We start from the raw sequence: 27125 nt of genomic DNA, 5'->3' as shown, positions 1-27125 counted from the left end.
TAAAACAACCACTGCCACATGAGCACCTAATAAATCCTTAATAGTACATGCTAAATCCTGCATATCTCCTAAAACATAACTCCTTAAAAGAGAGCTCATATTACATTATATAAAATAACAAATGCAGTTTCCAAGCCTCTTCCTTAGAAATGGGCATATATTGCTTTCAGTGGAATGGACAGCAGCAGGTTGCCAAGAGAAGGGAATAAGAGAGCTGAAAAATAAAAGCTGAAATTCAGCTCAGTCCCAGTCTGCATCTTCTCCTCATAAGGGCAGCACTCTGTCACTATGCATAGACAGAGAAGGGAACAGAGAAGTTTAAAAAGAAGGGTATTGGGTTATTCTGGTTGCCAGGGAAAGGAGTGGAAAAAGGGAAAATGGTTAAAGATGAAAGGACAGAGGAAAACTAAGGCTTTGGGGATGGCATGGTGAGGAAAAAAAGCACTGTAAAGTGGATGCCAAATTCAAATTAGGGATAAGCCGCACATGAAATTAGGCACAATTTTTACCTATGAAAGAGAAGAATGGTTCATCAGGATAACTGTTCCACAGCACTGTACTCTGACATGCCCATTTCCCATACCCTGTCACTTATCACTCTTCAAGACAAGTTTTGCTGGGCTGGGCTAATGAGCCACTCTTAAGATCAGTGTTAAAGACAGTAGTGTCACAGGAAAGGCAACCACTGATGAAACTAACTGTGGAGCCAGTGATGAGATATGACATAACATTTATTTACTGGACCACATTTACAAAAAGTACAAAAAAATCATCTGCTGTTAACCAACATCAACTTTTGGATGAGTGCACAGTGGGTGCCTGAAGCAACAAACATGTTATGGTTAATTTTATTTAGTATTGATGCTCTGCTTACTGCTGCCATGGCTCACTTGCTGCAGAACACTAACAAATGCTTTCTTTTAGGCACACTTACAGCTGGCACTTGGAGGGCTGAAGTGGCAGCTGCAGAAGTGCTCTGTTACAGATGGGGAAGCTAAGGTGACCTGACACGTGGGTTTGAGCAATGCTGTACCACAGTCTTGAGGGCTTCCACCTTGGTTTGGACTTCCCAAGCCCTTGGCAGGGGCAGCTGCAATCCCTGCCCCTACAGGAGGCACAGCTCCCACTGGCAGCTTCTTTCAGTGAAAACTGGGTCAGTGCCTTCTCATCCTCTTCAGAAGGCCCTTCCTTCCCCCCGTGGGTTTGAGAGCGCCGTGCTGCAGCAGTGAAAGATCACGGCTCACTCTGCTGCGCCCCAGACTGCCGCTACGGACAGCGCTGGTTTTGAACCGGCGTGGCTGCTGGGAGCCCTGTTCATTTAGCTCCCCCTCCTTGCGCTGCACACCCTGGACCCGCCGGGCGTGGCACGCTCCATCCTCTCCTGCAGCCATGCAGAAGGGCTCCAGGGCTATGGCTGCACTCAGCCGTGTGTGAGAGGAAGGCAATCGAGGAGCACTGCCCATCTAACTACAACGCTGGCTTTTCCATTAGCTCTCCTTTCTCCACAGGCCTTTTCTTGGGCAGTGATTTAAGGAAATTGTCTGGGTTGTTTCACATGAGGTATTTACACTACACTTAACCTGCTTTAACCTACACATGTTTCCATCCTGCTTTACCTAATGTTCCTGTTCAAATATAGATTATACTCTGATTGATTATAGTATTTATCCATCCCATACTTAAAACTCAGATACACAAAAGAAATAGTTTAAGCTTCTCTAAATTCTCTTTGCTTTATGCACTACTAGCATAAATTTACATATTTATTCTTTCATATCCTTTGAAACATTACACTAGGCATTGTCTTGCCTACAGTAAATTACAATCAAAGCAGGGCTGTGACTAGTTTCATTTCTTGCCAGTCCATTTATGCTGGGGTAGAAGTATTGTGAAGCACATGAATAATTACGTGTATTGCGCTGAGAAACTTATTTGGCCTCAGAAGTCATCCTGTGGCACAAACAGAAGTACTCCTGCATAGCCGGGCTTCAACACCAAGCTTGCCCTGAACAGATCTTAAAATGCATAGATACAAAGTTGTCTAGCTTGGAGAAGTTACTGAAGAGGCTGGACAAATGAAAACAAAGCTCAGTATTTTCCGAAACTAAAACTGGTAATTTGAAGCATTTCTGCATCTTTATTTGCTTTTTGGTTTTATTGCTATTTTATTCACCTGCAGGATTATTCTAGCAGCTTTATGTGGATGTGAGACATTAACAAACAAGGTCACTGAGCCTCCTGTAGCTGCAAACATACACAATCTAGGAAGAACGGGGGTAGACAGGGAATAAAGTGACATAAAAAGCCTGGGTATTGCTCCCCCAGAGTGGCCAGTACTTGTACCTTGGCAGAGGCGTGAGGTGAAGCTCCCTGGTCCAAGAGGAGGAGGGCCACTTTTTGATTATCGTAGTGTGCAGCTACATGCAGTGGTGTTAAACCGCTCTAAAAACACATGCAGAACAAACAAGTGCTGTTACAGACTCTCTCCAGGGGAAACTCAGGAGTTTGGAAAATTCCAGTAGATAAGGTGAAAAAACACATTTGTTATTCATGCATCCAGAGTCTTTGGGAACTTTTAGAATCAAAAAATAAAACAAATTTGGAAATCTTTCATGAGCTGTGAAAGCCCCAGTCACTTTTCCAAGGGAAGATGAACAGAGAAGCACAAATTTGTGCTGCCCCCAGGGTAAGGAAGTCACACCCTCGGCAATGTTTTCCTTTAACTGCTGTGGATAAGTAAACTGCCCCTTGGATCTGTAAAAATCCAAGCTGGGCTGGTTTAAAAAGCTTGAGGTCTTTATTGGCCTTTGTGTCCCCCCACCCCCACCATGAGACTTGGGGAAGCAGAGCCAGCTACCCAAATACTCTGATAAGGACTGTCAATAGTCTGGACAGGAACACAGGGGAATGGCTTGTCTCCATTCCCCTATGTGACTGCAGAGCACATCACTTTGTTGTCAATTAATTACAATAAAAGTCACTTTGCTGAGAGTTTGCTGGCTCTTGGCAGCCCCAGCAGGGACTGGAATACCACATGAAACCAATTTCAGCTGAAACCAGGCTGTGGATACTAGTGTGATGGTAAGTAGGTAGGAGGGCATTAGTAAATTATTATCTGGTTTGAGATGTTTGCTGTGCAAATGGCAGTGGTTTCTTCTGTCCTACCTTTCCAGAAGCATCAGGAGATGCATTCTTCTGAAGCAGGAGGTTGGCTACCTCAATTTTCCCATACTTTGCAGCCACATGTAGTGGAGTGAATCCTTTCTGTAAGAGAAAGCAGGAATATAGCAGCCGTGGGCACTCTTTCTCAGGGCAAACAAGGTTTGTCTCTGAATTGCAAGGATGCAGCTGCTTCCATCCACCCCCTTAGATAATCCTGAGTACAGGCAGCAAGTCTGCAGATTCCCAAATGCCCTGTGAGGTCTGGAGGCCCTTCCCTTGCAAGGATAACCACTATCTACTTTTAACAAGGGAAGAGTCAGTTCCTTTCTTCACACTACCAAAGACCCAAGGGCAAGCCTATCAACACCCGCCTGGAATTTCTGCCCTGCATTCCTTCCATTCCAAGAAAATGCACGTCTGGTCTCTGGGCTGTGTTAAACATCAGGTCCTGAGGTACACGTGTATGACTCCTTCAGAATTCCATCCACAAGCCACAGGTGTGCCCTACGATTCTGCCACTCACCTTGGTGATGATAGACAGCGATGCACCGTGCTCCAAAAGAACAGCAGCTACATCTTCGTGCCCTTCCCGAGCAGAAAGGTGCAGGGGCGTGTAGCCCGACGTGGTGGCCGCGTTGGGAGAGGCTCCCTGCTGCAGCAGCTGCTGCACGATGTCTGCCTTCCCCAGGCGGGCAGAAATGTGCAGCGGCGTTTGGTCATCCTAAACACAGAGGGAACAGCACAGGCCAGCGTGAGGAACTGCCCCTCACACTGGGACACGAGGTATTTGCCCACATTCTGTCACTTTTCAAAACTGCACACAAGCATTAATGCTGCTGAGGTCTTAGCGAGTGAATGCTGCACACTGGCTTTGTCTGTGTCATATTATAAAGATACCTTGCTCTTTGTGAGCACATCAAAAAATATTCCAGACAGTGACATAACCCATAAAAGTTAATGAATTGATCAATTTTCTTCCTTATCTGGATTTGCCTCACTTTGTTTTGGAGACCTCTCTTAAAACAAAGCTAGTGCATAATTCTGTTCCTCACATCTTGATTTCTTTTATATTTCACAGCAACATTTAATAGCTCCATCAATTATTGCCTGAAAACTTGCATAAAGTATCATAATTTTTGTGCTTTTTTAACTGGTGAATGATTGTTTGGTATTTTGCAGTTAAATTTTCTACAACTGTAACTGATAGAGCATGGTGTGGAAAGTAATTGTCATTTTCTACTTCTCATTCAGAAGACAATAATCTGAATAGTTTTAAGTATGGCATTTCCCTGACATGAATCTCATGGTTTATTTCTTTTCCTTCACTGAAAATATTAGGGTGTTGTGACCTTGTTCTGAGCATTTAAGACATAATTACTCACCTCTTCATTATCTTGTTTTTGTATTTTTGTCCTCCCCCTTCTCTGTTGTACAGTTTTTGGATTAAGCACAATATCACAACAGTGTGGCCAAGCATCTTTCTCTCCCCATTTTCCCCTGCTGCATTCCCTACCTTTTGAGAGCTGTCCTGCAGTTCTGGGCTGTTCTCTGCAAGGGAGACTTCTGCCCATGCCCATCCTACCAGAGTGATTTTACACCTCTGGATTTAGGATGGGAGCAAGCCAGGATATAAATGCTGCTCCTCTGCAGTGGAATTCTCTAACTGGAGGAGCATCTTTGTGGTTCTTAAATTATTCCAGTTTGTGCCTGTTCCCCACAAATTTCTCACAGCTGATGTTAGCACTGGTGTATAACCTACTGCTTGAATTTAGTTGTTATTTATGATAACAAACTGAACACAGGCAATGGCAGTTTGCACAAATTAAATCGTTCTGTGAATTTACTCAGAAAATATTTGCATGACTGCTTCTGAGCATGAGCTGTTCACTTTCAAGACTGTCTTTGGAGATACACAAACCACATGAATTGTCAGGCTATAGATATCAACCACATCTATTGCCAGGCTCCTTGCAGATATAAAGTGTACCAGCCAGAAATATTTAGTCAGAGTTCCTTATAAGTAGACAATCTTAACAGCAAACTTACTTGTGACACAATTCACAGATAATTTCACAACAAAAAATATTTTAGTTTTTTTTATGTTACATTCATTTTATGACCAACTGGGGAAAAATATTTCCTGAGTTTACTGATTAAGACTGCTAGTCATTGCACCCATTTATCTCCTTACCCTGCCTGTTTCCTGAAACTCTTTGATTTCCATAACTTTGCATGCTTCTTCATGCCTCTTGACCATTTCTTTTTCCTCCACCCTTACCTTCCTCAACTGCAATTGTTTCTATAGGATCTGCTCCTTCTTTCCAGCCCTCTGCTACATCCCCGCACTGTGCCTCCTTCCTTTAGGTGGTGATCTTTTGAAGTCTATCTATTTTTGAGTACATATAGGCTGTTGCTTTAGGGACATGACAGGGGACACCAGAAGCTGAGGGTTTCCAGTTCTGCTGAAATGAAAGCAGATTTGAGGAACTCCTCTCCCTCCTTAAATCCCACTTCAAAATAAAACTTCAAACACATGATCATTTATATTAAAAATTAGGATGGTATCAACCTGACACCTTCTGCCTTGTCTCTTACAGATCACTCGTGGGTACATAACAAAATATCAGTGGGCACCACAGAGGCTTGGCTTCATCCTGAAGGGCGCACACAAGATGAATGCGAGTCCTTGCTTTGTCCAGCACAGATCAGCCAGGTCTGCTCCACCTGGGCCATCTCCTCACCTTGGCTTTTGCCTCCACCTGGGCTCCGTTCTGCACCAGGTACCGGACGACCTCTGTCTGGCCAGCTCTGGCTGCCATGTGCAGCGCTGTCTCTCCTCTCTGCACGCAGCAGCAAAAACACAACACAATTAACAACACACTGCAGGGAGAACAAACACCAGGTGCTTCATAAACACAGCAATACCGGCGACCCAGCTCAGAATGATCGCCACTAGAAAACTCTGCTGCACTTGTCTGTAGGATGTAACATTAAATCAGTATTTGACCTGACACTGTGTGCTGCAAAGCAACTTATTGCAGGGTCAGTTTCCCAACTCAGTAGTGCCTTTGTTACTATTTTTTGCTGAAAAGAGACAGTGCGATTTTTATATTATTTTCATTTTATTAGCAATGTTAAAAAATTATATCCTTTTTAATAGAGCTGAATTTAGTAAAAAATGTATTTCAAATTTTGTATATTCAGGCAGACATATATTTGCCTTTCCTTCTGTAATGTCTTATGCCTCTACTATCATTTGGTATCAAGCACTGAGGTGGCTGAACAAGAAGAAAAAATACCATTACTGAGTACATTCATCTAAGGCTTCATGGACTTAATGAAAGACAAATCCAAGGAAACCAGAACAATTCAGGAGGGAAAATGGATTCTATGTTTTTGGGTATCAGGGTTTCTTCAGGTACAAACATCTGCTAATTAACAAAAGGTGCTGCATTTTTACATAATTTAACAGAATTAGCAGGTGAGGACTTCTACAAAATACTGTCATCTGGCTGCACCTGTGTATGAAAAGTAAAAAGGAGGCCAAACCGATGAAGAGGATCAACATGCTTCTGGCTTCTCTTCCACTTGCCAACTTTCAAATACCCATGTAAGAGCAAGTTCAGTTTTAACATGTGACCTGGGAGCCTTGGGGCACGCAGCACACAGCCAGCAGAGGAGGCTGGATGGACACAGGCAATATGTCCCCACAGTCTGCTGCAATCTGTTGAATTTGCCTTAAATGGCAGACCCCCAGGGTCTTGGGAGAAGACTGCTCAACAGTCCAGCCCAGACCTCAAAAATCACATCTGAGAAGCTACAGTATGTTTTTGTTCTTTACTTCAGAAAATGAAGAGATTAGAGCCTGCTTAGGGTCAGCCCCTTTGGAAATTTCCTCAACCTGCCATGCATCTCCCAGGTAGGAGTCAGCAAGCTGCACTTTGCCATGACTCCAGCACCAGCCACAGGTGCTATGGAGGTGGGTGGTGGACAGCAGAATTAGGCACTTGATCCCAGTACTGCTCCCAGATATTATCACCCATTCATTCCCAGTCCTGCCTTGCTGAATGGAAACCTGTGACTCACCACATTGGTAGTGTTGGGGGATGCTCCATGATGCATTAGCTGTGATACAATATTTACATGTCCCATGAAGGCAGCAACATGGATTGGAGTTAGGCCCGACTGAAAAAAAGACCAAAGTTCCATTAAAATACTTATTTCCACATACCCTTTTGACAATGTCATGATGAGAACATAAATTTTTCTAAAGCGGGTAAAGCTAGCTTCTGGCTCTTCTGAGAGGGTTTTACCTTCTTAAAACCATATACATGTGCTTAAATGAAAGGGCACACAGGACTGGGAGCACCTATGACTGCAGTTCACGAGCAAACATATAAACATTCTAGAAATTCAGTAGTTCTTCATCAACAAAATCAACCATAACCAAGATTCAGATTAGGCATTTGCTAAATATTGTCTTGGAACATGAGAAAATATATAGAAGCATTCCTACTACAAAGGCAAGGCTTTCTGAAACATTCAGCTTGTGCAAAAAGATCACCATCATGAATGTGCATCACTGCCCTTACACAGTGAAAGCCCAACTGGAGAGAAAGAGAGGGAGAGAGGATAGGGAAAAAAAGGGAGCAGACATTCAGCAGGGCATGACCTCAAGGATTTTGCTTTAAAAATCCAACCAATAGTTAATATTTCCCCACCTAGAATTTCCCTAAAGCTTCCTCACAGCTGCTTCTGCACAGCTGTGCCAACAGTCGGCCAGAGCCTTCAGAAGGGCTTTTTGCTACCAAAAGAAGGAGAAAGCTCAGTGGATCTCTGGAAATCCCCATGATTTAGGCAGCTTCCCCACAGGTATATACAAGTCCTAGAGGGTAGAAGTGAGGAAAGCATTTATCTTCCTTTCTCATGCAGAACAGCAAATATGAGCAGGAAGGCAGAATAACTGGCTGAGTGTGTAAATTCTTTAACCTCTTTCAAACAATTTAGTATATGCTTTTAAGAGTTTTTAAACACTAGTCTGGAGCTGCATGAACTGTAGCCAGGGCAGACTCCTCTCCCTCAAGCAAGCCAGGAAGGGATCTGTAAGTTTTGCTGCTGAATAGTTAGAATAACCCCACACACAAACTCCATTTTGTGGAGATGAGCTATTCCCCATTGCACCTTGTTTAATCCATGGAATTCCCTGTCATTTTCTAACATGGCCCATTCCACAGTGGTCACACATTCATATATATGATTTTTCCTCACCTCCTAACTTGGTACAATATACATACATGGAGATGAAAATCCCCATAGGCCTGAATTAATCTCAGAATTGTTCCAAGAACTGGGTGCAGACTTTCTCATGCTGACTGAAGTGACAGCATATTGATTTCTGTCTAGCTGATTTGTGATATATGATGGTGGGAGAATACAACTTCTTTGTGGAAAGCCAAAACCACCTTCTAAAACAGGATTTGAGTAAAGCATAGCCTTCACCTCAATGTCTGTAACAGAGCAAATTTCATCCTTAAGGCCTTAAATTACAGAAAGGAAATTGGCAGAAATGGTAGATTTTAGGAAGTTATTTTTGTTACATTTCACTTGTTATTTTCACTGCAATCCCAACATATATCAGTTTTTTGTGATTCCTTAGGGCAACTGACTTTATTGTTCAGTTTTATTATTTCATACTAGTTGAAAATAATTGTTGAGTTAATTGGTCCATGCTCTTTCAGAAAGACTGAAATATTAATCAATACAGATACAATGAAGTTTGTAAGAAAAGCAAAGACAAGCATGCAAAGACCATTTCTTACCTCAGTTACAGCTTGAATTGATGCACCGTGCTTTAGAAGAAGTTCCATTACTTTTATTCTGTTCTTCTTGCAGGCGATGTGAAGAGGTGTGAAACCATTCTGGAAATGAGAAAGAACACACTTTTTGATGCTCTCATGTAATGAAAAAATAGAACTGCCTATGAAATTCACAAAAGAGATTTTTCCATTTTAAAGGAAAAACTCCCAAATTTATTTTGGTATTACTACATTTTTCATGCATTAGAAAGTAAAAATTTATAAGAAGATAAAGATCTATTTCATATATCCAGTTGTAATTATGAAACATACTGCCCACCACAATAATTATTTATTAAAAAATCTCAGTTAATGCAAAGCTATCAAAACCTTCTTTTTTGCTTACCATATTCACTTTGAACTGGCTAGGGTTTTCTGCTGAAGTTTTTGAGAATTTGGGGTGGGTTTTTTTTAGTTCATTTTCTTTCAACCTTTTAGAACTGCTGGTAAGAAGAGCACTTCACCTTTTACAGGCTCTGGAATTTACATATTCTAAACTATTTTTACTACTCATTTTGTTTGTTTATTTTTTCCATTAATTCCCTGTCAGCTTACTGCAACTAGAAGTGTTTCACCTCTTCCTTTAAAAAAGATGTGTGCAGTGGGGTGATCATTAGAACTATCATCTTATTTAGTGTGAGAGGATACCACAGAAGAAAAAGTAAATCAGGAAATAGGCTGTCCAGAGCACCCACAATTGGTGCAGTAACATCAGAGCACAGAATGCTGATGCTGCTCAGTACAACAGAGCCTTTGCAGAACATTCTGGAAACAGCTGGCAGAGCTGATCCTTCAGATCTGATCAAAATTATCCTTTTTTTTTGTCTGCCATATAGTAAATACTGTATGTTTTCATGATGTGAGGTCCAGGTCATTGTCTGTTCCAGGGTAGCAGCTCTCACCCCTCTCTTTGGCAGTGGACAAGATCCAGGGTGAGCTCAGCTGTGTTTCATATATTGTAATAGCTTGACCACAGACACCTGAATGCAGGCTGATCTGCCCCAAAAAGCACAGGGGCTGAGAGAAGGAAATCTGTGGAGCCTGTGCTGCCTCCAGGAGAGTCAATCCCACCTGGCTCCTGAGGGTTTCAGGAGCTCACAGAGCATTTCAGGAGTTGAATGAGTTAGCATCAGGCTGTGAAACCAATCAACCCAATTCATGTCAGAATGTAAATTTGTTTGGAACAGTTCTTGAAGAACAAATCAAAGACATTTTAAACAGAATGGACTGAGATTTCAATTTGAACAAAAGGCATTAATGCATTCTGTTTGTATGCAGTTTACCTGCACTAATGTATTTTGCTGCTGAAGTTGTTTCTAAAGTAGAAAGGCATATGACTCCATTGACATAGAATACCACAAATACTCATTATGTAACTCATTCCTACCTTTTACTGTTTCACATCACTGAGAACTTATGAAAATTCCCTCAGTTTTAAATGTCACTGATTATTTTCTCTGTACAAACACTTGGAAAATAAGGATTCTCTCCATACCAAAAACTACAGCAGTTACGTCTGCAGCTGTTTCATCTACTCAAAATCATAAAAACCTACAAGGAGGAAAAAGTGCTGTAGCTGCACTAGAAATTCATAAATCACTGCTGACTGTCTGCAAGCAAAGGTCTCCTCTGCTTGCAGGGTACATTATTAACACTTTGAACCTGGAGCGTTTGCTCTTGGGCTGCAGCACATCCTCTCTGTCAGCCACCAACTGGCAGAAAACAACTCCCAGTAAGTCCCAGCACAACTTTGCAGGAATGTTTGGCTGTGAACAGCACCCTGCTGTGTACTCACCAGTGCTTTGGCATTGGGATTAGCTTTCTTGTCCAAGAGAACCTTGGCGACTTTGTAGTGGCCGCAGTGGGCAGCAACATGCAGCGCCGTCAGGTAGTCATTGGTGACATCGTCCACAGGCACGTTGTGCTGGATCAGGAGCTGAACACAGTTTAGATGATCCCCTTGTGTTGCCATGTGCAATGGAGACAAACCATTCTGCCAACAGAGAGAGCCAGCACGGATGGGTTAGAGGATGCTCCGAGAAGGGAAACTCCTCCGCGTTGTTCTCGGAGTGTTTGTTGTACGAAGAATTTTACAAGCCCAGAGAGAAGCCAAAATAAACTTAACATGTTCAGTGTGAGGATGGAGGTTCTTACTCCAGAATTTGAAGCTTGTTTTGTTAGAGTTTGTAGGCAGCCCCAGACTGAAAAACCATCATAACATACCAGCCATGCTCTAAATGTAGCTTCCTTCCACGGCATGCCTCAGACAAGCTGCTCAATTTACATGAGTTACATCAGGAACAGCACTTTGTGACTTTTAACCCCCCAGCCAGGGAATTTGCTGGTTTTTAAAGTGGAATTAAAACTCGCCATTCTAAATGTGGCCTGTATAAACCAGGCATGGCAGCACAGGTCAGAGCATCACCCTGTGAAATCTACAGCCCTCCTTCATCCCTCCATTCGTGTTTTACTGAATTTGAGTTGTACACATGCTTACACCATATTATCCAACTCTGGAGACCACTCTTCCCAGTCCACAGTGGTAAAACACCAAAAGCTTCAACTGGGCTAAAAATCTCTGAATAAAACCTCCATGCTGTGACCTACCAGGAGCAGTGGTAAAGCTGTTCCACCAGGGAAACCCCTGAGAGAGACTCATGCACCAGTGAATCATGTCTTGCCATGTTTAAAATACTGAGAAAAGCTGCCAAAATATATTGTATTTCCAGAATAAAACAGTGAGAGAAAATTCTCAAAAATTGAAAGGCCTGACACTATTTCATGATAAAAGATTAAAAATATACGCCAGAATGAAGGAGCCTTTGTTAGCAGTGGTACACAGCTCCTCCTCCCAGCTGTAGGTTTTTTTTTTTACTCGATTCTTCTGATGCCAAAATTAGTTTTGAGTGCAGAAGCTATTCTTGTAGCAGCACACAATAGTTTATAAGCTGTAAGTGACTGCCAGTACACTGTGTCTGCATCGGAGAACACAAACCTTTGCTCACAGACGCAGTGCCCTCATGTGACCGCAGCCAGCAAAGGCAAAGCAGCGAGGCAGAACCAGCCCAGCTCTCGGGCTCTGAACCAGACCCTTCCTGTGGGAATCCCGAGCATCCCTCTGGCTGCCCTGGCAGGTCTGGGACCCTGGCAGGGGTCAGGAACCCCCCTGGACAGAGCTCCCAGAGACACTGTCTGTGATCTCTGGCCATGGAAAAGAGTTTTCAATCTTACAGGATCAATTACCAGCTCTGAGTGTTTGATATAAATAATAATTAAGTGTGGCACGGGTGCAAAAGTAAAATTTTAGGATTCTAGATTAGGGGTCCAAAGGGGACAAGATGGAGGAAATTGGGTGTGTCTTGTCCTTTTTCTCCTTCTTCATGCCCTCCATGTCTCACTGTGGTGTTGGCATTTTTCTGTTGGTTCAGGCTGGGGACACACTGTCCAACGTAGGTGACAGATATTGGCACGTTATTGTAAATCCAGCCCAGGGAGTTTCTGGTATTTAATGTTTGTCACATCCCACTGAGGGCAGAGCCCCACACGCTGCCCTGCAGGACAGAGCTGGGCAGGGCAGCAGAACATGTTAGAGATAAACAGAATAAACAGCCTTGAAACCAGCACAGACCAATTATGGCTTCTGCTTTGGCAGCAGGGCAGAAAGACAGAGACTTGCTACAATCTCAGGATCATTTAAACACCACAGATTCCATCACCTTCCCTCGGCCATGTGACAACAGCCAGAACCCAAAAGAAAGGTGGAAATACGCAGTGGAACAATATTTGAACTCGAGATGGAAGCAGGATGGTGAAAGCAAACAGGCGCAGCCTGTCAGAACTGGAGAGCAGTTTACTTGCAGCACTGAGACACAGACACTCTCGGACACAGTTCTATCTTTCAAGTAAGATTATCTCATGGGCATCTCACTTGTGATTTATGTTGGCTTGGATAAGCCTCTCTCCCATTCCCAAAGGCTACTACAGCAATTATCTGCATGGAAGCTTGATACTAACGAGGCATTTAAAATATTTTCACTGTCTTCTAGTGTAGTTAACAGTAGAACAAAAGAGATTAATTTCACTTGGTCACCGAGTCCTCCTGGTAACAGTTTATAACTGATGATGCTTTATAGGTGTGAGTAAAAAAATCATGAAACTTTAAACATCATCCTGCTCCATTTTTATAAGAAAGATCCTTCAGGTGAAATGTGTTGTTCTTCACAGTAACAGCCAATAAACCTTAATAGAGTAAGAGACTGAGAAGTTGATAAGAGACTCCCTTATAGTAGAGACTTGTACCAAAAAGACTGATATGGATGGAAAAGAATAAACAGAGCCAATCTGAAAAATCAGCAAAATACTTGATAAAAATCTATCATGGACAAGAGAAATAAAGCAGCTAGCCAGACCTCACGAAGAAAAGTAGGAGACAAGACTGGATGCTAAAGAAGATAAAAAAGACAAAAATATAGTTGGAAAATTGTATTTTGTTATACTCTAAACCAGGTTTATTTCTATTGCAGTTGATGATACTCTATAACCTTACACGAGTTAATATTTCAATGCCACAGTCAAAATAAAAATATTACATGCAAGAGTGTTCTCCAGGCTCATATCCTTCTTGTGAGAGACAACCCAACAGTGACCCTCAGAAGTGATCTGGTGCTTTAGGATGGAGCCACTTTATAAATACTCTTACATTACTGGTTTTTTTAAAAGATTGCTAAGAAAATATCAAAAGAGAAAAAAGTTCAAGATTAATCAAAGATTTTGACCATTAAGGACCATAACATCACACCATACCTTAAAACAACCAAATAGAAAAACCTCAAAACAAAACAGGGGGCCATAGAGATGGTACAAAGTATCAACTGTCTGACTAGGTAAACCTAAAATTACTGAGCTTATTTTGTAGCTGTGTCAAAGAGCTTTAATCTGGGAAAGTGCCATTAACTCTAGGGCAAGAAAAAAGAAAAAGACAAAGAGCCAAAGAAGTCTGGAAAAGCAGCAATTAAAAAAAGATGTACAGTTATTGACAGGAATGTAATTTCTAGCATTCAAAATCACTGGCATGTTCAGGACTAGAATTCCCTTTTCATTTTGCCTGTAGAAATCCCCATATAATTCATTAGGTCACCACCTTCCCTGAAAATAAATCTAAGGATCTTCCAGTGCACAAAAGGGTCAGCACTACACTAAACCATCTCTAGCAGGAAATAGCTATCAAGCTGCAGCCTGGTTATTATTCTGAAAGAGTTTTATATAACATGAGAAAACTTTGTGAAGTTCAAATTCTTTCAAAGATGTGTCCTATTTCCAATAATATATGATTTAATTTGAAGAGAATGGAGCCACTTATTTTTGCAGAGGACAGTACTGCAGTTTAGTGCCAAATGAATGAATTCATTTATGCCGTTCAGAGGTACAGCCACTTCCTAGCTTACCTTCTGAAAGTGGTAAAATTAACACATCAGAAGGAACTGCAGGAAGTTCTGCACTTTCTTCTGTTCACTTTTTAACATGTAACAGCTTTCCCTCTTCCAGAGGGGCTCTTATTTTGCAAAAGTTGTTTATATAAGCCTCTGCAGATCAACATCCAGTCTGTCTCTCAGCCTTAGGCAATTTCTAACCCACTATCCCATGTAATCTGCCTGATTTTGTCTAGTGAATTCAGGCTAGGCTGTGTGAGTCTGCTCAGGGAGAGCCACAAATTCAAAACTACAGTCCTTGAACAGCAGCTTAAGCTTGGGGATAACACCTGAAAATACAACAACACTCAACAAAGAAATGTAGTTCCTTAGCAGAGGTTTTCATTTACAATGGTGGAAATGGAAGAAATAGGGTGTATGTTTATGTGGATGTCCTTTGGTTTGGTTTGTTGTTGTGGGGTTTTTTGTTTGGTTGGGGGTTTTGTGGTTTTGCTTTGGTGGTGGTTTGGGGTTTTTTCCTTTCCTTTAAATAAAAAAAAGACCTTTCCAAGAGGGTGAAAGAGCCTTTCTCCCTGGAGTATGAGCTCTAGGCTCCATGAGTGGCAGATGTGGCCCAAGGGGTTCCTAGACAGCCCCTTGTGGTTCTCCCCTGCTCATGGAGTTTGCAAGCTAGGACTGTGGGAGCCCATGGAAATTCCACATGCAGAGGATGGGTGAAAACTGTCTGTCAGATTACCCATGACAGCCCTTGCCAGTGACTCACTGAGCAGAGGAAAGCTGGTGCCAACCTCCCCAAATAAATGCTAAATATAATCCAGTAAACGGGGGGAAAAAAGGAGGGAGGAGAAAAGCAGAATATAGAAGGGTGCTGAGACAGAATAGGACAGGATGACAGAGAGAGAAAAGAAATAACAACGGAAAAGAAATGTTGCTGAAACACACTGGTTACAGACTAAGAAAGAAAAACATGTAGTGGAAGGTTATCTTTGGAAAGAACCTCAACAAATTGCACAGCCCAAATGTCATCCCTGAATGGGGAAGCCATGGATTGCAGTGGTGCAAAGCAGGCTGCTGCTCTGAGATTTGAAATCAGCAGTAAAGCAGAGACCACTGCCAGGAGAGTTCTGGCAAGTGCTCCCTTTAATGCCAGCCCTTGGGCCTAAAGCAATCTGTGCATCCTGGCACAGGTGATTTGAAATTATCAGGAAGAATTTTGCATGATAAACTGCAGAAAGCCAGAGAGGGGAGAATCTGAAAATCAGGCTAAGTCCTTAGGAAATACGAGCTGTCTCTGCAAAGGGACATTGCTCTATTTTTATCTCTTGTCTCTTCTCTAGCCTTAGGGTAAATTGGTACAAGCTGAAGATTTATTGTAATCACTGTGTATTTATTCCAGGATAGACACAGAGTTCTTCAGCTACTGAAATTCTGAGGGATAGGGTTACCACACAAGCCTTTTTGGTTGGCACAGAAATCTTTTCTTGTATATCTCGATTTAACACATTTTACATATGCAGACGTGCTCTACATACGGCATTCACTTTGGAGAGCTCCCACACAGTTACTTTAAATAACTAAGAAATAGAAAAGTTATTGCCAAGCTCTTAAATATATGAGACATACAGAATTACATTAGGAAAAAGAAAAAAATGTGCAAGGATTATCCCACCAGGAAAGAGTATCAGTTACCTTGGTTTTGGAAAGAATAGGGGCACCACGATCCAGCAGCATTTCTACAACCTGTTCATGGCCACTTCTTGCTCCACAGTGGAGGGGGGTCAGCCCATCCTGTGGGATACAGAGTTAGAACTGATTAGTGTCAGACATGCTAAAGTCTTGCACACTTTTGTAGAGAGCTGTGATGTCCCAGGAGGCTCACTGATTCCTGCAAATGAACACTTGAACCTCTTTGTTCAAACCAACAGAGCACATCCTGGCTCTGATTTTCTGCATGTGTAAATAGTCATATCACACTGGTGTTCATGCAATGGGTTCCTTCCAGGCCCTCACTTCACATGCCAGGTAAAGATGAGATTGCATTTCAGGTGCTTTTTGCCTGCATGCCCTGGAGAAAACTGTGCCTCTCATTTGTCAGTATGCATCGGAGTCAGTGGATAGTCAGTTAGTCCGAGAGGAAAAAAAAAATCCTCCTCAGAATTTCTTATTACACTGATTTTGACAAGTGTACAGCAGACGAGAAAAGCTTCTTAATCCCAGGTGATGGAAGTATGTTGGATTCACTTCTGTCTCACTGTGCAGGCTGTGCTTATGTGACCTCCAGCTGAATGACTGGTCTAGAGTCAAGTCATACTGCCCATACCCCTTTTGGAATAGTTTGCTTAGTAATAGTCAACATTCTACTGCTTGTTGCAAATAATGATGCCAAAGTTTAAAGAAACTTTGCTTTTTCAATTTACAAATTACAAAGGAAGGGGCTTTTCTCTGGTGTCTTCCACTACTCTTAAAACACATATGTTGTATTGTCTAGAACAAGTATGTCACATCATTTTAATACAAGGGATTATCTAAAATTCTTTCTTACATACTCTCTTCACACACATACACTTCTCCTCCATTTCTGTATGATAGCAAGTATTATTAAGGTACCTCCTTAATAATACTTTTCATGCAGAATTATAATATTCTTCCTTGGTAATTCCTAAACCACACTCTACTGGAATATCATCTTAAGCCCTGCAAAGTGTAGAGGGCAGCCAGGGAGAGGGAGGAGCTGGTTCAGAGAGCATTACATTCTCCAGCTTCTACATTTTTGCCTGCTCCTGATAAACCTATAAAAGATAACAGCTAGGAATTGTCAGGATAAACTTTTCCTGGTACTTTCATTTAAAACTTGTATGGTTCTCATTGTGCATGTTTTTCCATTTAGAATAAGGCATATATTTTTAACATAGATGAAAAAAAAAATTGGTTCAGACTTTAGTCCCTTAACACAGGGAGTTATTTGTTCCCACAAGATGAATGCAGCTTGGCCCAATGCTTCTTACTGACAACTCAAGTAAATTCTATTGTAATTTCTGCTTCTTCCTGCTATTTAAGCCCATAAAGTACTGGAATTGCATCTTGTTAAAATGATACTACACAAATTCAAGATGTATTGCTCAGAACACTTAAGACAAAGAGAAAAGATACCAAAACCCACAAATTAAGCATTTTTTCAGCTGAGTTGCAAATGTTTTGCCATAGTTTCATAAGTGTTTTAAAAGGGTAATGCATATTTCTTAAACCAGTAGCTCCCACAGCTGAGGGCATTTCATGTACTGAGCAAACACAAACATTTGATATGAAAATATCACCTACAAAAAAAAGAAAACTTGTATATGAAAGAAAAGCAAACCCACCAAGGCTAGGTAACTACAGACCTGTAGGCAAGAGCCAAAAATCACCATGTACATTAGATTGTTCACTCTTTTTACTTCCTATAATTACCACATTCTGTAGGTACATCAAAGTCAGTTACTCAAGGCAGTCAAAAACGAAAGTTAGAGACCATTTTCCAGATTTAACACCTCCCTAGGCCACTTCACCAACATGCCATGGTTAGCTCACAGAGAATGAGCCACATTTGATCATCTCCCTGTACCAGTCTAGACCCTTCCAGTGCTCCCAGAGCACAGCACCCACCCCTCTGTGGGTATTTCTGCCTGACAAGGCTTCTGTGGCTCAGGAGGAGCAAGCAGTCATGCTTGGCCAGCTGGACCTCATCCTGGGCCACCAGCTGGATCTCATCCTGGGCCACACAGCAGATGCATCACATGTGACACGACAGGACAATGCACAAGGGTGCTTGTCAGGACAGCTGATCTACAGCTATTGTTCACATGATGTCAGGTCTCTCTCTGCAAAGAGCAAATGCACTCCAAGACAGATAATTTGGCTGCACAGATTTTTTTTTTTTTTTTTTTTGGTAGTTTCAAAATACACTATTCATTGGTTTAGTTAATTGGTACATGACAGAGCAGGTAAAGAAATGTGCAGGGACAATCTGAAATGCAGATCAGAAAGACTTCTTTTTTAAAAAGAGATTCTGAGATTGAAACAGATTGCTATGAGCTCAGCAAGACTTCACTGACTTTGTTAGAAGATTTTCTAGTTGCTTATTTACTCTTAGCATACATAGACTATACTATGTGAAGCATAAAATATATTACATGTATTAGGAAGCAGACTTGCCTTAATATGAGACTGCAATGGCTCAGAAAAACCATTACAAACGATTATGACAATAATCTGCAGATTAAGGACTCTGTAAGTATGCACTGACATGATAAATCATATCATCTGTATTATCTATCCCTCCAGAGAGCCTGAGAGCAGCTTCAGCAAAGCCAAGAGGACAATAGGAGGAGCTATGATTAGGTACAAGCTTCCCATTAGCATTGCACACCCATCTCTGGGGCTTCAGCTTTTATTTTAAACACACACACACACACACACACACACAAATGAGACATGAGCATTGTTTCTTGTCCCTGTTGACACTCGGGTACCTGATCTTGTTACACTGGACCCTAAACTGTCCTGAGACTGAGCTTTCCTGCTGCTGTGTGTTTCCTTGTGTGGCTTTAAGGGAGCCCTGAGCAGCGTGGGGTCAGCACAGAGCAGCCTCCTGGTACTCCCCAGCTGCCTTTTCCCTGTCAGTGCTCACCCAGGATTCCCCTTGCACCATGGCATCCTCTGGGCTGTGTCCCAAAGCCACAGCAGCCTCAGGACCACAGCGCTCACATCAGTGAGCATCAGCTTCTAACCCAGTCTAAGAGTGATGAAACCAAGCACAATAGCCAGCAAACTGAAATGTTTTATAAATATTCAGCAATATTGTCAGAATTTGAGCCAGCTCCCAGAGCCTGTCTGCAGCCTTGGCAGGAGCAGCAGGCACTCCAGTCCCCTGGGCCAGAGGTGACAGCACACGTTCCCAGAGGAGCAGTTCCTGCTGCCTCCAGGTTTATCTGCTGAGTGACTCCCCATGCACACACTCAGCCCAGCAGGGCTCTGTCCCACAGCCCCTCCATGCTCCAGGTCTCCTGAATTCTTCACTCTGCTGGCAAACTATTGCAAATTGCCCCTTCTGGGCACTAGGGCAACCAACAAGGTTTGCTCTCCCTGCGCATGAAAGCACACCCAGAATGCCAAGGCAGTGCTACTGTACTTATATCTTAATATATGTGGTTTTTCTGGAGCAGCTTATGCATGATCTGATGCATCTTCAAAGAGCACATCCCACATGTTTTCATGCAGATAAGTGTGCTGGGCCTGTTGTTTAGCTGCAAAATCAGTAGAATGAAGATTATAAACACTTACTGTTAATCCAGGCTAAAACTTGCTTGCTGCCTTCTTCAGACTCAAATTCACTTTGGCATATACAGTATTAGACAGCCAAAGCAAATCAAGCTAATTTAATCAACCTCTCTAATTAAATTTTACTTTTTAAAGTCTTTTCTGGAAGACAGAAAAAACATAATTAGGGCAACATTCAGTAAATATGTTACACGAGACATTAACAGGCCTTTGCCCAGAATCTTGGCTAAAAAACAGAATGATTAAAGCTGCCCTGACAGCACATAGTTCTTGAGGGGTACCCTTAAGAAGTCAGTACCCAGCCCCAAATACCAGTTGCTAGACATCTCACACACAAAAAGAGAGCAGAGGGAAGATGAACAGCTGGTTAAAATAAAGAATGCAAAATAGTGTGAACTAAAATGGAAAAAAAGGGCAAGTCTGAGTCTCAAAATAGTTTTAACATAATTTCTGGGATGTGTCTCACATGTTCTCTCAATTCCCAACTACAGTGTGCAGGTGTGTAAGAATATAATAGTGATCATCAAATCTGAATCCTAATGAATCCAGAGAAAGTGGAAGCTCCTGGATTACTTTTACAGTAATTTAAACAGGATAAGGATTTAGCCCTTCATGTTAACCTTTTGTGCAGTACTTCAGCACTGCAGTTTCCTGAACCATCTGTCAGCAGCAAACGCAAATGCTCATGTCAGTGACTAAGGAAATCATTACCTCAACTTACCTATTACTCAGGAAATGCTTTTCATTAATTTATCTATAAAATGATTCTTTTTGCAAACAACAAAAACAAAAAAAAAACCGGCATTATGTGGAGAGTATTCCAGTATCCCATACAGAGGATGGATTGCAGGAACAGACCACAAAATGCCAGCTGAATAGATAAATCGTCCCATCTAAGAGTCAGAGTAGCAGATCCTGGCTCTGTTAGTGTTTGGTCAACAACACAAAACAATATATTCTGCATTCTGATTTAAAGGTGAAATACAGACATGAAACAGGAAAAACAAAGGCCTAAGGATTTTTCCCCTGAGCAGAAATTTCAAGATATCTTTTTATCCTTTCATAAGGGTATAGAACCTTTGCTGTTTACCTTTAAGGAAGTATTTTGTCTTCAATAATCAATCTTTGAATTAAATAATATCATAATGTCCAAGACAAAAAAAAAAAAAAAACCTATCCTGACAGAAAAAAAAAATCTGCTTATCTCTTACATACAAAAATTCTGTTACTCTCTTAAAAAACAGGTAAAGAGAGAGGTCTCACATTTATACATATGGCACTAGGAGACTCACCTATTCTCACATGCAAATCCCACCTGTTATCAAGCTGTGTGTGCATTCAGCACCTGCCCCTCACAGAACACACAAGGCTGGGCTCTGCCTGGGCATCCAGCTGATAAGCAGGACTTTGACACATGTATCAGGAAAGACAGCCTCAGCTGCTCTTTGCCTTTCAGTGCATTCAGCAGTGGTGATGCTGTTGTAAAGGATATGACCAGAGCCTTTGCCATCCTGTATTTTTGTAGGGCCATTCTATATCTGGGACATTGAAAAGAAAAATAGTGCTTAAAAAAAAACAAAAAAAAAAAAAAAAAGAAATATTTACGAAATTGACATATCTTAATTGTTCAGCCTTGGAAAACAACATTGGGTCAGGTTGGAACAACAGGAGAGATTTAGCAGGAACATGTGTTGTGCCAGCTCAGAGCAATCAATCTTTGCTATTGAGTATGAGAACCAAGCAGGCACTCCTGAAACAATGCCCTTTTTCCACCCAGCACCACATCCCTCTCAGCTTTTCCTTGCTTTTGGTACCGATTTCTGAGCCCTCCGGTGCTGTTATCCCGCAGCGCTGCGAGGCTCCGGGACCCGCCCCGGCACACCACAGCCCGGCACGGCTCAGCCCGGCACGGCACAGCCCGGCACAGCCCGGCACGGCTCAGCCCGGCACGGCTCAGCCCGGCACGGCACAGCCCGGCACGGCACAGCCCAGCACGGCTCAGCCCGGCACGGCTCAGCCCGGCACAGCCCAGCACGGCTCAGCCCGGCACGGCACATCCCGGAGCAGGCAGAGCCGCCGGGAGCGCAGCTTCACCCGGCCCTGCCCGCCAGCAAAGCCGCCCGGCCAGCGCCAGGGCTGCCGGAGGAGCGGCACACGTAGGGAAGTTCTGCACAGCCCCCCGGCCTCTGCAGAGGATGGGTGGCTGGGAAGCAGCCGCTGGGGAGAGCCAGAAAAAACCAACCCGTGCTTCGTGAGCCACAGTCATCGCTGCCTTTTGCCTCAGTGGGAAGCTGTGCCAGACTCAGGAGCTGTTAATGCTTCTGCCCTCTTCCTAGATCCTGTTTCCGTCCCAGCCTGTATTTTTAGTTACATAAATTATCCCAGTGTCTGACCCCGAGTTTGTGATAGAGGAAATGAAGCAGAGCACGAATTTTCCTAACTTAAAGAACTAACTTGACTCCAACTGTTTAAAGTACTGGTCCCTAATGATTTGGACTGCAGTGGGCCCTTGCAGAGGGAAACAACTAATCCCCCGAATCCCCCGAATCCCTGTTCTGTCCCTCCCCACTACAAGGTAGAATCACACTCCTCAACCTGGTACACCTATGTGGCACAGAAGAGGCTGGAATTTCAGCCCAGATACTGTACCCACCATCCACATTACCCAGGAAAAGTCATCTCTTCCATGCTGCCCAATGAGAAAAAAACTTATAAACATTTTAGAAAGAAAACATCAGTTACTAAAGGTAAAATAGAAGCAATAAGGAAGAACATGTGGAGAGAATGAAGAGATGACAAAATAAATTGACCCAGTTTCTGAATTCGACAGAGAAAAAAATCACGAATGTGCCTAACAAGCACTGCAGGAAATCTCAGAGACTACAGTAACCAAACAAAAACCTGGGAATACAGGAACAACTGTAGAAAAACTATTCTTAGGTTATTAATTTCTTTTGCTTAGAATGATTCTGAACAGTAGAACTTCTACAGATGAATTCAAAGTGGAAAAGGTAGAGGTGATAAATTAACATGTCAAGAAAATTATAATTGTCAGAAAGTTATTGGGACAGCTCTTGAGAGTTACCTCGCACACACAGAAGTGTGTTGGAAAGACTGCCCTGACAGCCCACAGCACCAGCACCACTAGTTCCAGATTTACTTCCAAACATTTAAACTTTTTCCTTTTCTCTCACTCTTTTTTTTTTTTTTTCCTGCTGTGAAAGTAAATAAAATATTTATTTACTTGGCTTAGTTGGGTTTTAATCCCAGCAGTTAGACATAACCATATGCATTGAGTTTCTAAGTCACTGAGGGCACTGAGTTAGGTGCCAGCCTGATGGAAACCATCCCTGTGCCCGACACGTGTGCCAACAAATCCCACACAGAGCCTGAGCTGCAGGAGGCTCAGCAGCCACACCGGGCTCTGTGACACTGCCTGTGGACAGTGAGAGGCAAACACATCAAAGTTACCCTGCTAGCATTCAAATTCTGAAATATCTGACCTGAATTCTCATCTTTTAGCATCCTCCTGTACATTCACCTCTACTCCCAAACAGATAAAAGCAGCTCCTAATTATACACTGGAAAGGGAACAAGGAAAACGGTTGGCTCTGCTTTGCCATCCTTGGTGTTTCACACACTGCTGTAAGAGATGCAAAATGTTAGTATCCAACTGCAATAATTTCATTAAAAATAAATGCAGTGCAGCTGTAGTAGCCTGCTGGGAAGATGAATGATTTAAACTCTACAGCAACACACAGGTCAGAGGCAATAATTCCACACAGTCACTCACAGCACTCACACTTGAGCTTACCCTTGTTTTGGCATCAATTTTAGCTCCTCGATCAAGTAGGAGTTTGACCATATTTGCATTTCCCCTTTTTGATGCAACATGTAATGGCGTGATATCATTCTGTGGAAGAAAACAACATGAAAATAAATATGCATTTGTCTGTCTTTAATGAATTCCATTTTCGGTTTGCTCACAGAGTGAATTATGCCAAATTTGCTAAATCATAACACAGTTTGTTTTCCTGGGAGCATGAAAGCAAAGGGAAGCTGTGTTCAACCTCACATGTGAATTACTGGACTGATATCTCAACATGCACAGGGTGAAGACAAAAGTCAAATTATTGGTAGGGTTATAAGATGATGTGACTGTACCTCACCTCACAACTTTTGCTTAAGGGTTGAACTTAGGCAATTTTACTGAATCTTAGCAATTTAATCCAGCTGCGATTGTTTATGAGCCTGTAGTGATAAGGATTTGTACCTCAACTTCACCAGCCTTGTAGGAGCCATAGAAAAAGAAACAAAATCATTATATCTGCAGATCTCATACAAAAATTATTACTTATTTCTGAACATTATCAGCAAACTCTGAAAGCCTAGCAATCGCTGTTAATTTTGCCTACTCGGTTTGTTCCTCTAATGGGTGCAACACCGCATTGAAGTGGGGCTGCAGAGAAGTGTGTGTGCTTCCCTGAGCAGTGCCTGGCAGGCTGGCACAGGCAGGGATGCTGCACATCCAGGACAGTTACATAACCCACGCTGAGCACACACAGGCACTTCCTTAACAAGATGCAGCCAGGACGTCTCTTCATGCTCTGATGAATCCTTTATCTCGTGGCGTATGAAGGCCACGTCCTGTATGTATTTGATCATATGGAGCCAAGTAAAAATAAAAGGATCTAAACAGAGCATGCAGCTAGTGTATGCAGACACACAGAATTGTAAAGGACGTGTTCCTGAGAGCTCAGGGCAGCACAAACAGCTGGCTGTGTAAACCAGCAGCCCTGGGACCCAGCAGAATGCAGCACACACAGTGAGTGTGTGTCCCGTGGCTGGCTGAAGCAGAAAGGCATCCTGAGCAGCAGGGAGGGTCTGCCTGGCTGACCTGGAACAGAGCCTTCAGCAGTGCTTCCTCAGAATGGAGTGATGGAGAAGCAGCACTAAGAAAAGATCCCCTCTCAGGTGTGCCAAGCTGACTCACAGCCTAATCATAACACCAAGTATCTCATCCAGTTGCTACGATTTCATTTACACAAAATTTCACTATGAAGCAAACTCACAGCTACTAGAAAGTACTAATTAATATTATCACAGAGGTAAAATACATGTTATCAAGGTTAAATGACAGAGATCCTTCCTACAATATTCATGAACATTAGAGGATCAAAGTGATGACTGTACTAGGGTTGCTCCTCATTCCTTTAAAAACCAAAGTAAAGCAAGAAGATACTTAGCACATGAAACAGAAAGTGCAGCATGTTTACTCCTTTCAGGGAGGTAAAACTATGTGATCACTTAAATCTTCTGTGAGATGGTTTTGAAAAAAAAGTTAATTCTATTTGACTGGGAGCTGACACTGGATATAATATGAGGTCACTACATTACTGTACCAGTCACAAAAAAGACAGAAAGAAAAGGAGAAAAACAATTATGTGGAGATACTGTCTGCTTTTTTTCTCTTCCCAGGAGAAAAGATGTTACTGAGGTCAGAGGGAGAGAGAGATGAATTCTACTTTCTCATGAAAAAAATGGTAAAGGAAATAACTTTTATGCCTTCAAATAAAGAGTACTGCAGGTAATTTAGATTCAAGAAACACCTTTTTCTACTTGCTGATGTTAAGGGGTAAAGAGGTTAACCCTGCCTAATAGACCCTACTGCCCTGTTAATACATCAAAATAATTTAGTACTAATAATTTACTGCCTCATACACAGAAAAGAAGAGAAGCATTTTCTAAGCATCAAGAAAGAAGTGGAGGAGGAAGGGACAGCATTACAAAAGGCAAGAAAAACACTTGTTAGAAGTCTGGTATTCATTCATCTAGACACTAAGCTGAATCCAGTGCAGCACAAGGGAGGGCATAACCACATAAGAATGAGCACTTTGGATCTATTTATTTGCCAGTCAAAGGTCCTGCTGCCATGAATGAAGGAGGGCTGATTCTGGAATAGAGGGATGAGTGCTGGCAAATACAGAGCTCAAAACTAAGAGATGACTTCCCTTTAGCAATTAAGGGTTAGGTGACACTGTTTGCTTGCAATGGGGGGAAAAAATTAAAAATATCCACTTTCATGTTCAAAACCAAGTCCTGTTCAAATGACATTCATATTTCTGGATTGCTACCAAAACTATTAGGACAGCATATTTCTCTCCCAGCTTCTGACAGGGGTGATCACACTGGCTGGAAATGTGAGGAAATTCTACAGCACCGAATAAGGACTGAGCTCGAGCTACCAAGCCATCTTTGCTCTATGTGATCACCTGTCTTTACAAAAACCCATATAAATATAATGTCTAGATCATCTTGAAACCTGGAGTTACTTTCTGTTGAAAATAGGCAGCAAGTTCACATCACGAAGAGGTGGAAGGAGAAAGGATGTGATCGTACCGAAAAAATTTGTGAGAAAAGCCAACTACACACAGCTTCCCTGAAACAATTAATGGAGCAGGAGGAATCAAGCAAATTAAGCTCTATATGTCCAGTATAATATCTATCCTTATAGCTGACAAAAAAGCTCCTCTTTCCTAGGAAAGGGCACTCATTCCCTTGGAAGGAGTTTGCAGTTTTTTGTTGCACTTTACTAACCTGATCAGTTCATTAAAAAATGAAGGGATGAAGGATTAAAAACACTTTCAACCTTTTTTACCCTTAACATCTCAGTAAAACACTGTGAGGAAAAGAAGGGGAAAAAAGAGCGGGGAAATTCTCTATTCAGAATTTAATTTTGCTGTTTAGCTATTTAAGCTTTTACTGGCAGCAAAGAATGTGAAGTAATAATTCAGCTGGCTGAGAGTTCTGACTCCAAACAGATGAAGGAAGAGATGCATGATGTGAATGCTTGAATAATTGCACACTGATGTTCTGGCCAAGAAACTTGTATTTGGTCAATACTGTGCTGTCCCAAGGGTTAAAGAAACACAGCTAGAAGTTTCATGTGTATGGTCCTTCCCCATCTCTCAATTAAGAAGTGAAAAACCTCAGACAACACCATTATTAATTTTTCTGATGACAAAACGTAAAGCAAGGAACTCAAAATGGACTTATTTGTACTTGTCACAAGAAACAGGAGGTAAAAAAAGCTTCATAATATGTGCAACTTTGGTGTTGTTTATTAACACTAAAACTGTGGTATCAGCAAACAAGACAACCACCAAATGTAAGGTTTTGAATTCTTCAGTGTATCAACAGCATCTGCTGTCTTTTCAGTCTATTTTTATCCATTTGATCTCCTATAAATTTCTCCCTTTGTTCTTAAGATAGAATACTAAATCAGGAAATTTTTGAAGATGTTTTCCCGCAGTAATAAAGCTGAAATGCCTTCCAAAAGTTGCCATTAAAATATGTGCTTCAC

The 27125-nt window shown here is 42.0% G+C and overlaps 1 protein-coding gene across 7 annotated transcripts in view; it reads right to left on the bottom strand.

Annotated features, from left to right (window-relative positions):
* Positions 1–27125, bottom strand: part of ANK3 (ankyrin 3) — a 191747-nt gene that overhangs the window by 94163 nt on the left and 70459 nt on the right. For all 7 annotated transcript variants that reach the window (XM_077784523.1, XM_077784522.1, XM_077784524.1 and 4 more), the window contains 9 exons: positions 23577–23675; positions 16136–16234; positions 10813–11010; positions 8982–9080; positions 7249–7347; positions 5904–6002; positions 3686–3883; positions 3166–3264; positions 2344–2442 (listed from right to left, as the gene is read on the bottom strand). In XM_077784523.1, coding sequence (XP_077640649.1) covers positions 2344–2442; positions 3166–3264; positions 3686–3883; positions 5904–6002; positions 7249–7347; positions 8982–9080; positions 10813–11010; positions 16136–16234; positions 23577–23675 — 1089 coding nt within the window. The remainder of the gene's footprint in view (positions 1–2343; positions 2443–3165; positions 3265–3685; positions 3884–5903; positions 6003–7248; positions 7348–8981; positions 9081–10812; positions 11011–16135; positions 16235–23576; positions 23676–27125) is intronic.

This window comes from Lonchura striata, chromosome 7 (assembly GCF_046129695.1).
Source record: "Lonchura striata isolate bLonStr1 chromosome 7, bLonStr1.mat, whole genome shotgun sequence".
NCBI lineage: Eukaryota > Metazoa > Chordata > Aves > Passeriformes > Estrildidae > Lonchura > Lonchura striata.
This window is presented reverse-complemented; position numbering and strand designations above follow the sequence as displayed.